At 44.1% G+C, this 14280-nt stretch overlaps 1 protein-coding gene across 4 annotated transcripts in view; it reads left to right on the forward strand.

Annotated features, from left to right (window-relative positions):
* LOC149343723 (neural cell adhesion molecule 2-like) overlaps positions 1-14280 on the forward strand; it is a 362989-nt gene that overhangs the window by 292398 nt on the left and 56311 nt on the right. For all 4 annotated transcript variants that reach the window (XM_089546036.1, XM_089546038.1, XM_089546039.1 and 1 more), the window contains 2 exons: positions 7216-7541; positions 8553-8727. In XM_089546036.1, coding sequence (XP_089402162.1) covers positions 7216-7541; positions 8553-8727 — 501 coding nt within the window. The remainder of the gene's footprint in view (positions 1-7215; positions 7542-8552; positions 8728-14280) is intronic.

The following is a 14280-nucleotide window of genomic DNA, read 5'->3' on the forward strand; positions in this document are numbered from 1 at the left end:
AATAACAAAGGGCAAAACGTCCAAAAACTTCCAGGTTGTGTCAGCTTAAGAGGTCCTGCAGAATAGAGATGTTGGCGATAGCCTAGCCATTGTGATCCGGGAGTATTCTGACTTTCAGGGAAATATATACGTGTCAGTGGATTCCAGGAACAAGAATGGTATTATATTTATTATTAGCTCTCAGAATCAATATTTGTGTTTTCGACTAACCAGGTCTAGTCGTTTGAAATTCCGATTACATTTCACAAAAGTGACTCGATTCGGAGGCATCTATCTACACTTGAAGAGTGCTTGCGATTGAGTAGTTTCGATGAGTTTGAGACATAAATCAGCACATGAGATCTGGAGGACAAATTCTGTCGTTACTGTTTTTGACACCGCCAATTTTTCAGTGTAGGCATGGGAGTTGCTAATATACTGTGCAGACATTTATCATCATCCAGAGAGTTGGTCTCAAGTAAATTGAAAGCGCTGCCTTTCTTGGTTGGTTGGTTGGTTGGTTTATGGGGTTTAACGTCCCAAAGCGGCTAAGGCTATGAGAGACGCCGTAGTGGAGGGCTCCGGAAATTTCGACCACCTGGGGTTCTTTAACGTGCACTGACATCGCACAGTACATGGGCCTCTTATTCATTTGAACGACGTAAAAGGTTGTATCAATATAGTTAAGTACCAACAACTGTGTTTTCTCAATTTAGGAAGGAGGAAATTAAATAGGAATAATCATTTTGCGCTGGAAAAAGGAGTTACAAAAAAAAAACTCCTTTCTGACTGCAATAAAACAAGCGCCGGGGGTGCATGAGGTTCCTTAAACACCGTTAAGTGGAAAGTGAAAGGCTGCTGAGTGCTCCATCTGTTAACGGAGCGAAACACTAACACGGGCAAGTCATGTGACCACAGCCCGGAGCGCTGACAATGCACTCTCTAGTGGAGGCTCGCAGAAGCGGTAAACTTCTATTCAACATGAGCAGTCCTCGGTCGTAATATTTTTCTTTCTGGCTGAGGTTATCAATGCTGCATTTATACTTGCTACTTAGTTGGTGCTCGCGTAAACCTCTTAGTTTAGGGCATTAAGGGACATAATGTTGAATTCGTCTTTTTTTTTTCTCCCGCTAGTTAATGAGAATATTTTGTTTCAAAACTGTTGCACCTAACATATATCGTTGTCATGTTCCTAAACAATGAATGCCCGTGGCTTACTACCGCTTCAGATAACTTGTGATTAGTGACATATGGTATATTAGCACCTTCTATGGCACCTCGGTACCTGGATTTGCTTCCGTCTTATATGCCAACGAAGTGGTCATTGAGCACTGACTGTCCTCAAAGGCAGAACAACTCCGATGTAAGCGTTGAAACGCACTGCAGCTTTGTGCGCAACTGCGGTCATGGTACTCTGGATTTCTTAGTGCATGCTTTTTCATCTCATGCACTATAGTACAGGCATGAGTGAGGAAATCCCATAACCAGAGTTTTCTGTAGCAACAGGGACCGCACTCTTGGCACGGGCATCGAGTACGATGAAGAGTTTGCTTCTCGCGCGTCTCAGAACGCTCTTAGAGGTCCAGCAGTTAGGCCTTAGCTTATACCGCTCATTCGCCGCGTGACCTCTTTTCTTCGACAAATAAATGTGGCCGCGGTCGTCTTGACTACACTCGCCACATGCCTAACCTGCGGCTGCCGCTTTAAAAGTACCCAAGTGTAATTGCGCAAGATTTATCAAATGTCTTAAAGCTTTAACGGTTTCAAGCACAAGTGCATGCTTTCGCAAGAGAATTGAAGTTTAAAAATAAATGGAGTAAGCAGGCTTGATAGTAGCTTTCCGAGAAATGAAAAAAAAATAACGCAACCCTAAATAACGGAAGCGATCATTTCACGCGTCCTTCATGCTCCGTTTATTTCCAGCCGCAATGTGCAATCCACATATGTGCTTTGTGGAAGCAGAGGGAAAGAATACATTTTCCAACTTCAATTTTTTCAACTAGCATTCCACGCCTTTTTGACATGAACCATTTCGGTAGACGTATACGTAGCTATTGTGGGGCCTGAGAGTATATTTGTTACACGTGATTGACCGAGCCATGCTGCTACCTTTATTTGCTTTTTTTTTAACAAGGGTTGAGTGTTGGCCCGGGTTGCTTGAGAAAGAAAGATGTTGTAATGCTAGTTAGCCTTGTTAAGTAACCTGCTAACCCGGTTGCTAGCCCCTATTCTTGAAAGAATGAAACCTGATGCCCTGCCAGCCCAGTCTTACTGGAGTGAGGCCTAGTGGGAGTGATTTCTCTTTACGGCGTTTCTTGTGGCATGCGCTTAATCACGTGTTTATCCCCTTTTCCTCCCCCTTTCATTGGTTATGTGTTCTTTCACCTGGCCAACCAAGCAACAATTTTGTTGAATGGCATGCTTGCCGCGTAACTTTCCTGTTCATAATATCTTCCTCGCAAATGGGGGAAGTTTTTAACAAGGTGCTACATGCTACGAGTCCGTAAAAGGTGCACCACGCAGTCGCTGCAGGAGCAGCTCTAACCCTGTTCGCGCTCTACTTTCGCTGAGGCGGTTTTATAGGAGCGTTGGCGACGCCGAAATGGCACGCTCATAGCGAACTAACGCGGTTAGCGGAGGCGCCCACGTAAGAGTCTCTCTTGCCGAGCGAGATTGCGAAGCTTCTTACAGACTACACGAGGCAAACGAAACACCTGCGCTCGGTACGCTGGCGGGAGCTGCTGGAAATGGCAGTGGCACAAGCCGTGTGACTGCAGAGAAATACGATCTCTACTGACTTGATTTTCTCGCTTTGCGCAGTCCATGTGCTTAGAATTTTTTTTTCTCGTTTTTCTTTTAGGAGAAGTGCGCCCGCTCTGGTTCCAGTAAAAAAGGCTCGCTGTATCCTAGCTCGCATGCTTATTGCAGTAAAGGGAAGTCAGTGCGGGCCTAGCGCGCTCCAAACTTGCATTAAGAAGTGATGCAAGATTACCGCCTCTCGCTCTCACCTACGCCAGCGCACGCACGTGCATGCCACTCTTTTGGCATTGCATCATTATTTCACTTGCGAAAACTGCGCAGTAGTTCTTTAAGGCTTTCTGGACGCAAAAAACTCACGTCACGAAGAGAATTGTGGATAGATGTAAGCGGTGCGTTGATTTGCAGTGTTTAGAAAAATATTTGAACTAGGATCGTAGCCGCCACTTCTCAGGAGTTTCATTATGCGAAGTGGTGATGCTCGAAAGTTAATTATCATCACGCAGCTCATCACGCACAATCATTCATACCCAGAACGACAGTTGACTGGAACTTCGCCAGATGGTGAAAAAGCGCTCGTATAGTGGCACTGTCCGATGCTGGGTAGTTCCAGTCAACTGTCGTTCTGGGTATGAATGATTGTGCGTGATGAGCTGCGTGATGATACCCTTTGTTGTTCGTAGTTCCGTGAGAAGTAATCAAAAGGGTCGAGAGAGAAAGAACACCACTGAGCTGACCCCCACATGCAGAACTGAACCTCTCCGAGTGTTAGGTACAGTCAGAAGCAAAAGTTTAAATGTCGCGGAAGCAGTCTCAGAGCTAAATTGTGTCATGGTCTGTGCGTGACGCATGAAACGAAGAGGTGCAATGTGGTGCTACAAAACGCAAACGCGCAAAGTATCTTGCGTTTTTCGGCATTGAGGAAAGATATTTCTTTTGCTGCATTTCCCTTTGCAGCATTATTAATTCCACAAAATAGGTTACTTCACCTTTCTGACGTACAAAACGAATTACAGAGAGGAGTACTCAAGGCAACAGCTTCAGTCAGTAAAGCTAGTCTATTTCTGAGATGCAGACAAAATTAATTTACCGGTATTTTCACCGCGCTACGATTACAAATTCACAGAAAAAGCGGGTTGCTAAGTTGTCGAAATTTCCTTGTCTCTAGGCCTCTTAGAGTTTTGAAAGTTTTGCACAGCCTGACAAGGGCGCTTACTATACTATTTCAGTTTGCAGCAGAATTTTTAAAGTTATCTTAGTATCTTTCTGAAGCATGCACTTTTCTTACCACTGGCTGGTCCCAGCCTTCATTTTGCTGGGACCATCCAGAAAAGAAATATTTCACCACCAACCATGGTGCAATTGTGCACGCCACTTGCTATATTAAAGAAAATAATCGAAATAGATTTCAGAAGCATACATACAAAGGACTCTATAGATAATGCAATTGCGTCAATAACTGGGAGGAAATTCTTTTGCGAAAGCTTCGCTGCCAGCGGTTCCCCGGCTCTGGAGAATCTCGGATTCGGTCAGTTCCAGCAGCGTTATTGGTGGCCCGTAAATGGGCACTTTTTCTATTCATTAACACCACTTAGTCGCCACGAGGCAGTCTGCGGGCGGATAAAAAGAGTAATTTGCTGCGCGAAAGTGCATGCCTAATGGCTGCGATGACCTTCTACATTGGCCCAACAGCAGCACATACATCGCAAATGCAAAACCGCTGAACAGACAGCCGAAAAAGAGTAAATTAAAAGGAGAAAACTCTCCAAACGCAGCTCTAGTTTTGTATCGTTATGCGATGCAAGCTCGCTTGCGCTGGCGTCTCGTGTTCTTTTGGCATTAAGCGTGGCGGCAATTACTCCTTGCGGAACAGTATAAAGACGTCAACAAAGCGGTTATTAATGATCAGCAGCAAGGTTATATGATGGCGCTCGGCCATGTAATTAATTACGAACTTTTGTTTATCATCATTAGAAAAGAAACGCTTGAGAGCGGGTCTTGTATCGGTGCATAATTAATACAGACAAGCGTGTGTGCCACAATCGAGCAAAGTGCGAAATTAAAACAAAAAATAAGAGAAGCTGGTGGAGCTCAGTTTTTCCTCTTTTATATTGTTATCGGAGCTATCATTAACGCCAAAACACGCTTCCGAGAAAATAAGCGAATTTTCTCGACGTCAGCTCCTCGTAATTGTTATTTTCATGTGAGCTTGGAATAGTGGTCAGGAAAATGAAACGAAGGGTGTAGTTATTTTTCTAGCACAAGTGGTATTAATAAACGAGATTGAGGGCGCAGAATTTTGCTGTCAGTTGTGTGCGCTACAGCACGGCGATAATACTTTCCCAGCGCATTAAAGTGATTACTGAAATTTAGGGTCGTAACACTGCTTGGCGCCTAGGGCGAATCTGTGAGAGGCCTTGATTCTGTGACTCATAACTCTTTTCCTGGAAGATTAATATTCCGCTTCAAGAACTAGAGCAGTGATAACGATGATAACGAGCACATTTTTCATTTATTTGACCTCAATGATTGACACAGCCCAATGCTTTTTTAACGCTTCGACACGTAAGTACATCCTATGTGTAGGAAATGAATTTCTGTATTAAAAGCAACGTTGTCCATGATGCATACTCGATTTAATCATGTTGCAGGTTCAGACATGGACCATCTATGAACGTATGAGAAACGTATGCGGGAGTTGTCCAACTGTTAGAATACTTTGCGCGGATTTCGAAACGCTTTCAGATGAATCCTCGTAAGGAAACGCATACAATAAAGGCGAAGCTTGTTTATCATCCTATTCTGCGTTACTCCTTGTCGGTTCAGCTTAATTGGGCTGCTTAGTGCCCCTGTATTGAATAAGATGACTGCTCATAAATTAATAAGAACAAAAATGAGGCCGCTTCGAGGTAACACTAAAAAGCAGTGACGGAGCAACACTTCTTATCTGCATGTAAAATTTTGCTCAGTGGAGGACCCTTTTTTTTCTCCTTGTACTCCAGACTTTCTCCTCTATCATGGCGCTCCAAGTCGTTATTCACAAGATATGTACATCTCGCTGTAATTCGCACGCGTTTTTTCGCCTGCCTTGTACGTGCGATAGCCGTTCGCCAGATGGTGAAAAAGCGCTCGTATAGTTTTACACTCGGCGCTCTCATGCTTTTTGTGGGTTCTGACAGCTAACTCTAGTTAAATTTCAGCCGTCACCGAAAATTTCTTCTGCCTCCTGCATGATAATGTGTTTGCCTTGCAAAAAAAAAAAACCATGTTAGCGCATCGACATTTACAGCTCACTGAGATTGCGCCTACAAAAGCATAATGTTTCCCTTTGTATATTATTTCTTACTCGTCTTTCAAGAAAATTTACGCGTGTAGCCTCATCAAATGTGATCGCAAAGGACCCCTAATTTTCCATATGATGATAAATTTGAAGCACTAAAACTCTCCTGGAGACGCGGAATATGTTCATCGGGCTAATGACAAGATTTATTCGCGCCCTTGAATTTGCTTGCGTTGCGATAAGCTACTAGCCTTTCATGTGCGATCTGAACAGCAAATGACAGTTATTTTATCAGTGAACAGGACGAGACGCGACACCGAGGTATGCGCAAATGAAAACACCACGATGCTAAAGATCGTTTAACTGGTTTCTATAAAAGTGCTGTAGTATGCGAAAAGTTAGGTGGGCGGATGAGGTTCAGAAGTTTGCGGGGATGAGGTTGCCGCAGCTGGCACATGATCAGGTTAATTAGAGAGATATGGGAGGGCCTATGTCCTGTAGTGAGTGCAGTTAGGCTCATGATGATGTTGACCATTTTAAGTTTTATTATAAACGAACATGCACTTTTGTAAAGAGTGTTCACTAGCCATTAAGAAGAAAATGCTTGTGATTTGTGGCATTTTTAACGAATGGCGCTAGCCATCCACATGACGAGTATTTTGTTCGTAACGGTGTTGAGAAAGGTCTCGATGCAGCCGAAGCATTATTAGCAATCTGTGTCATTTACTGGAAAAGTATTTTGGCTAAAATAAAGTAGGTTCTGCATTCAAGAACTAGCGGATTGAGACTGCACTCCGTCTAACCACTGCACCAAGTCTGCCTCCTCTATTCAAAGGTTGCGGCTTTCTCTCATAACTTGGATGATTGGGAGAGCAATATGGCAGACCTACACTTACCTCTGGAAACATATACAGGAAATTTATGCTGCCATAGCGCTTTCCTGCCCTCTCCTCTTTCTCTCCTCTCCACTCCTTTACCGCCCTCCTATCACCCTAGCTGTGCGGACGTCTACACCAACGTCGCGCATCTGGACGCTGTTGCCATTTCGAGCTATCGCTACAACAATGCAGATCACTGGCTTGTGTGATGTACACGACAGCACCAATGGGTGACGTTATTTCTTTTCAGATATACCTCATTCAGCAGCTTTACTCAACGCTTTCTTCTTTTTATTCTCTCCTTTCCTTCTCCCATTCCAGGTGCCTCGAAGCGGCTCATCGTGCGCGAGGGCCACCAGACGGAGCTGCCGTGCGATCTGCGCGACGCGCTGTCCAACGACTCGTTGGCGTTCGTGCACTGGTACCACACGCCCGAGCGCGACGCACATGGCTCCGGCGCGGGCTCTTCGCTGGGTTACGGGTTCCGAGCGGCGGCCGCCAGCCGCGAGCCCATCTACACGGTCGACTTTGGGCCGGACCCGGCGCTCAGCAGGGAGACCGTGGCCGGTGGAGCCGCCGGGGCCAATGGGCCCTTGGGCGCTGCCGGTGGCGCCCCCACGGGGGCACGAGGAAACAACTTGCTCCAGGTGGGCTCAAGTGTGGAAATAACGACTTGTGTAATTGCTGTTATTACGACCTGGAATCTCCTTAGACGTGGAGAGTGTATTACTTAAGATGGGAGAAGTTAAACCGCTTGATTATTGGCGCAATGACATGCTTGGATTGGGTGGAGGATGCGTAGCGCACAGCATCTGCAAGCGGGACGGCATGATGAACTCTTGTGGGGCGTAGGACAGAACACGAATGCTTACTGAGCATGAACATTAGAGAAAACTATAAATGAAGCATATGTTCTAAAGGTCCGCTGTAGATCACGAACTGCGCACTACAAGGACAGACTCAGGCAGCATGGCATGGACGCCATGAAGCTGAATGATAAAAAGTTGGCATGTGGTCAACGAGGTCAATGTGTTTGATACAATGTGGGATCTTCTAAGTAAATACTAAGATTGATTGAGCGTTTAGTATACATGCTATAAATTATGTTACATTAACCAATATTCAAGAGCATTAAAAAATATGCGTAACTCAGTTTTCACAAAAACTTCTTTGCATTCATATATAAAAAAAAGCTCCAAACAAGCTACCAAAACACTCTGGCAAAAATCAGGCGCTTGTTTTCAGTTTCTACAAAGCCACGGTAGTGCTATGACTTCCTATGAATGCTGAAATTGTTTTCTGCCAATTAATGCCGAAGAGAAGAATTTCCCATCCTTCTTTTAAACTTGTAGTTTTCAGTAGTATGAAACCAAGTGTGGCGAGAACAAATGGCCGTTGCATAGTGGCTCCAAGAAAATTCGTTTTTAGCAGTTTCTGCGCTTTCTTTACGAGTGCCAAATCGCTCGCTAGTTGCGCACCGACTGCATAAGAGACGCGTGTCTGACGGTCATCCCAGGTGCAAACAGTCGGGTGAAAGCAGTTTTTAGAGTGCGAGGTACGTTCCGGACTTAAAGCTACCCTACTTACGCACGTCTCTGCAGTAGGCCTGCGCCGTCCCGAAGAGGCTTTGCGAAGGCCGGGTGTCCTTGCTCGCGCAGGTGAATCGCTCGGCTGGGCACGGCTGGGTGGGGAGGGCCTACTTCTCCATCATCGGCCACCCGGCCAGCCTCAAGGTGAACAGCGTGCGCTTCGAAGACGCCGGCCTCTACACGTGCACGGCTGTGTTCAGGGACGGCGCCCGCAGGAACTCCACGGTGCGCCTACACGTCGTCGGTGAGTGGGGGCATTAAGCATCACTGCGTTTCTTGCAGTCGCCTGGAAGTCTAGCCTCAATCTCTACGAAGTGCTCACTTCGGTCGGCCAGTTGCACAGTATAGCAACACAGCGCAAACTCGATAACCAAAGTAACACTATGCATGGATTCGTCGCTTTTTTTTTTTCTGGCAAAAGTTGTGTAGGGAAAATGTTCCGGCGTTTTCGCCATCGGTAGCTTGAATAATTACGTACTGTCTCAGGTAATAACAGGAAATGGGCACCTATCGGTTTTGTACACATAATCATCCTTTGCGATTTGACACTCAAACATCCGCGATCATGTTCTGTCCCATAAGGATTTGCATATTTCCAGCGAACGAAGTTTTTCTTCTCGGCACTATGATACTTTGTGCCCAGCTCATGACCATGCACAATGGTTACTAGGTTGTATTCAGGAAACATGCTTCAACGCTTAGCTAAAACACAACTGAAAAAAAAAAAAACGTGTAAAGGGTTCGTATATAAGTAATACGAGGAACAGCTATGAGGCGTTCACTTTCTTATTAGTTTTGACCATTTTTTTTTTTGGGGGGGGGGGGGGGGGGGGGTTGCTTTTGAGGAACATCCATCAATTCACGCGGTGGTGGCAACGATATCAGAACGCGTATGTGGCAATGCGTACAAAAGCGTGTCTACCTCTGGAATTTTAGGTTCGGCATTTGGAAGCTGTACGAGGGTTCTGAGAAACGCCTAAGTTCCTTTTGCCGCAATACTTTCGACCATCCAGGCTTCTTTAACGTGCACTGACACCGTAGAAGCCCAGAGTACGTTTGCATTTCACTCTGTTTATTGAAAAGTTCACTAATATTAGCTTACGAGTTAGACTTTATGTCATGATGATTCTTGCAGTTTATTATTCTTGTAACATGTCTGTAACATTGTGACCCTCTATCGGTGCAAGAATAAAGCGTCAATAAAACAAAGGTCAGCAGAGAAGTTTTGGGGAAATCCGTGGGAATTTGGAAGATTCTTTACCAAAATTTTGACCTTACAAATAAATTCTGAACCTATGATGACACTTTGCGATTTGACGAATTGATTAAGATGTTCCGCAGCACGTTTTGACCAATCCAGCATAAATATATGCAAAGGACTCTATTATCATAGTCACGCGCAGACAGGGTGGAAATAGAATCAATTCTTGCTGATTGATACTTCCCAATTTAGGACGCAAGCTGCGTTGCACACAGCTCGAACCCTGTGTAATGAATGGCACAACCTGCCTTGATCAGTGGGGATGGCAACAAGGCTAACCCAGCTTCTGCTCACTGAAACCAGATTTATTGCTAGTTTAGCTCAAATTCCTTCTCTCTTGTTGATAAACTATTCCGCATTTGCACAAGTCATTCTAAGGCTGCAACGCTTTGAGCTGACGAATACTTCGCTCTCATGCAAGGTTACGAAATCACTTTCTTGGAAAAGCGGTGGTGTTGCGTTCGAGCCCCTCAAATACGCAAATTTTTGCAAAAACTTAGTGTTCACTTTTTCGAAGTGAGTTGTTGTCCTTAGAACCGCATAGATACAAGTTGATTCTAGGTAAAAGATTTGTTTAAATTATTTAACTCGCACGATTTCTGTCTCTAATTTCGCCGGTAAGCATAGGATACCATACTGCGTATGTAATGAGGCAGAGTACAATAATAGTAAAAATTTTTATGAACCCTGAAATGCTAAGTCTTTGGGATAAATCCTTTAAGAAAGGTGTTGAATAAGGTTTGGTAAATAACGGTGCCTGTTTTTTTCCCTTAATTTGTTACAAAAGCAAGGAAGTCGTTTGAAAAGACATCTGCATAGAGGATAAAAAACCGTTCTCCCTAAATACGAGAAGCGCACCGCGAAAGTTTATTTCAAGTTTTTTTTCCATTTTGTTTGTTCGCTGCAGAATCGGTCCCCATTTCTCGCTGTGCTGCTAAGGGAAGCGGTTTCTTTAGCCTCCCACGGAGCCGCAGAAGCAAAAGTAAAATACGCGGTCAGGCAGAGAAAACAAGATAACCACCATTTTCGACGGGCTCGCTTCGCTTGTAGACATAGTTTTTTTCCTACTATTATATCATCGAAGCAGAGGCATTTACGGCTCACTGCTTCCAAATAGGATAGGCAGTTTTGCTTTCATTTTGTACGTTTCGGGTAGAAGAGGAAAATTCGCTTTGAGAAGTGACCGTATATCACCTCCCTTTGACCTCAAGTGACCCGGCAGCTACGTGCTTCCTGATGATGTATAAAAAAAATTAATTTCGTTTTGATAGAGAGTGTTTTCTTTTAAAAAACGAAACGAAAAGCTGTCGAAAAGTGCTGTTACTTTTCGAAGCATGACAAATGATCAAAGAATGATATCAGAAGAAACAGCATGGCACTTTTTTAGGAGGGCTGCTGCAAATTAGAAAACCTTGTTTACTAAATTCGACTGCACATACACTTGACTCACAAATCTTGAGCGGTTGAATTGCCTATCTAGCGTATTCGATGTCAATTAGAAGTTTTTACACCATCGTATTAAGAAGCATTTCAGGAAATAATTTGTCTCTCAACAGAACCCAAAACGGCGCCACAAAATTAACTTTCTTCTTTGACTTTCGAAACTTTAAGCATATGTGAAATGCTTAAATGCTGTAAACTGGAGACTTGCTCGGAATGAACACAACTGTGCGCATGCGCGCATGCTCGTACGCTTGCACACGCACATACGAACATATATCAATTAAGCTCACGCGCATGTACACGAAGAGAGCGGTATCTTTAATATTGACTTCATCAAATTTTAGGTGCTGTAGATTCATCCCCTGGGCCCCAGATAAATGTAACCAAGTGTTAAAACGACGGAGTATCCCAGGCGGTTATAACAAACTGAGATCAGTTGACAGCAGTGTGAACCAGACTGCAGTAATTCTTTTTCTGCTAAATTATTTAATTTATTAGGAATAACCGGCTAACTTCACTAGCATTGGTTTATGAAAAAAGTGTCACTTCTAAACTTGTAGACCACTTTGAAGAACTTCCAGCTGAAATGTTTTGCAGCAAGGTGTCGTTCGGGTATTTTTTTACTGGCCTTCAACGAAGGCCATCGAAATTCTAAATCTACTCCTTCACAGTGGTGCTACCTGAGCGTCCCAGACGCGTTCTCAAATTAAAAAAAATATGTCGTTGGAACGGTGCCCCAGCAGAGCTTTGCCTTAGCCCTGGTAGCAGGATACGAGGTAACAGTATTGTGTTTCACTGAAAGCTCGTTTGCTGTAGTGATGTAGCATCACTGTAATGTGGTAGATATTGATTTGCACGTGGCTTTTTTTAAGAACATAAAAAAACTACATTAGCGAATCCTTACATTAACAATTCAGGTTGATGTTTTTCAAGATCTGCAACTTTCGATTTCGCGCTTTTTCTCGAAAAAAAAAAGTTTAAACAGTTAGGTAGCTATTCTTAGCCAACTAACAAATTATTCCGAAAAGAAATTCTGCTTTCAACAGATATCAATTGGTTATAAGCACTTAGAACAATCGTTCGTTTTTAACACTTGGCTACGTTTACCCCGGACGTCCCGGATAGATGGCACTTAAAGCCTCCTAATTCCAGTGCGGGCGGATACAGTTCTGAATATTTCATTTAGATTCACTTAGTTAACCTTCTGCTTTGTCAAAAATGAAGCAATTTTTTTAGCAAGGTAACTCAGCTCTTAAGTACGAAGTCATTTGCTCATCGAATTGGTCCCGAACTTCGTGACGCTGAACCGATCAGGATGAAGTGACTGAGGCATAGATTGGTGTCAGCCAATACTTCAAAGCGAGCATTGCGGAGATGGCTGGAAAGCCAAGGTACGCTTTCTCTGCCTCAGCTCATCACTATGGAAGCTTAATCGCTTATTTCTTACAAAGAATCCTCCTGCCACTCTCGAGCGCGGCTTTTCACGTCCGCACCCAAAGCGTAGCCAGACTTTACTGAGGCGCGCTTCGAGCCTCACGTCGCGCAAGCAAATCAAGCTTCCCTAAATGCCTTGCGCCGTTTTCTGTGCGCTGTCAGCGGCGGTCGCTGTCACTTTCTGAGCGGAGAGAGAGAACAGAACAGCGCCCGTCCTCCATGGTGGCTTTCGTCGCCTGATCACCTCTTCACTTCCCTTTTTCTTCGCTCTCTCTCGACACCGACCTCTTCGTTGAGAAGGCCGAAATTCTTCTTGACAGGCAAGAAAACAAATTTTTTTGCTAAAGCTTTGTTTTGCGTGTCTGCGCTTGGGCTTTTTGACATCACTCCTGAACTTGTCCCAAGAAAACAACAATGACGCGCTCGAGTAGCGCTTCACCGAGAGCGGCAACTTACTAAGGATTCTGGAACGAGAAAGCGAATCTGGGGTGCCGAGGAGAACAAAGTAAAGAAGCAAAAGGGGGACCGCTGGCAGCGAGCATTTGTCAAAGGTCAAATGACAAAGGTTATTATGTCCCCGGGGCAACCCGAGACTGGGAAAGAGGAAAATGGGACGAAGAGGCCGAAGTGGTTCCAAGGGGATGGGGAAAAAGGCGGAATGGAAGAAGAGGAAAAAAAAAGGGAAACCGTCGTTCGAGAGCTAGACGAATCGAGCAGAAATTGATGTTGCGGATTTGTTCTCCTATCTTGATTTGGCCTGGGCGACTTTATCGTCTTGTTTATTGATCTGCCTTTTGCCTTTAAGCATCCCAGCTTCCCGACAGTTTTTCTTGATTTTTTTACTCCGGACTTATTGCTCTGTACCCGTGCTTATTGGTAGCTCCTTCCTTGCGATTTGGTTGTGTCGTTGACGAGGCAACAGAAGCACATGACCTCATTTCCTGTGGCCTAACAAAACGTACCACAATGCTCAAGGGGGAGGAAGCTGACGTGTTCGCTTGATAAGATTATGAGGGCGTATCGACCGCTTAGGAACAATCAGCGAACGTTCTATACACTGAGGCAACGAGCCCTTCAGGCTGAAGTAGTATAAATCACTATTTACCGCGGCTCCAAGGAAAATTGCTGTTTGCCTTTCTGTGGGAAACTGTTTGCGAATAGCAAAACTTGTTTGTAATTTTTATCGGTGTCATTATTTCGAGAAAAGCAAATAGAGTTGATACTCAAGTACTTAGCGCAAAGTACCCAATGAGGCCCTGTAATGGTTATGTTGCCCCTAATTTACCTGCTCACGCTGAGCGAGAGAAAAAAAAATTCATGTCCTAAGCCTTTTCATCCAAAAGTATGAATGTAGGCGGTCGTATGTGCTCAGGGCGCAAATACATCGCGATGTAGAAATTCTGTGAGCTGAAGAGAGAAGGTAAATACTGTTGGGGCAACCGAGGTGCAGATAAACGCTGGTAAACATTGAATTAGGTAAGTCATCAATTCGAATAAGTTACAGATAAATATGTGAAATAATTAACTAATTATACCAATGAATTAAATAGCTGTATTGATTACTCACCAACCTAATAATCATTTTCGTGACTTAAGTAAATACAGTTGATCTCTTTTTTGTTTATTAAGTAATTAACTGATTGATAAATACAATTAAAA

The sequence above is a fragment of the Amblyomma mixtum genome, chromosome 5 (genome assembly GCF_055824585.1).
Source record: "Amblyomma mixtum isolate Tamu chromosome 5, ASM5582458v1, whole genome shotgun sequence".
Lineage (NCBI taxonomy): Eukaryota > Metazoa > Arthropoda > Arachnida > Ixodida > Ixodidae > Amblyomma > Amblyomma mixtum.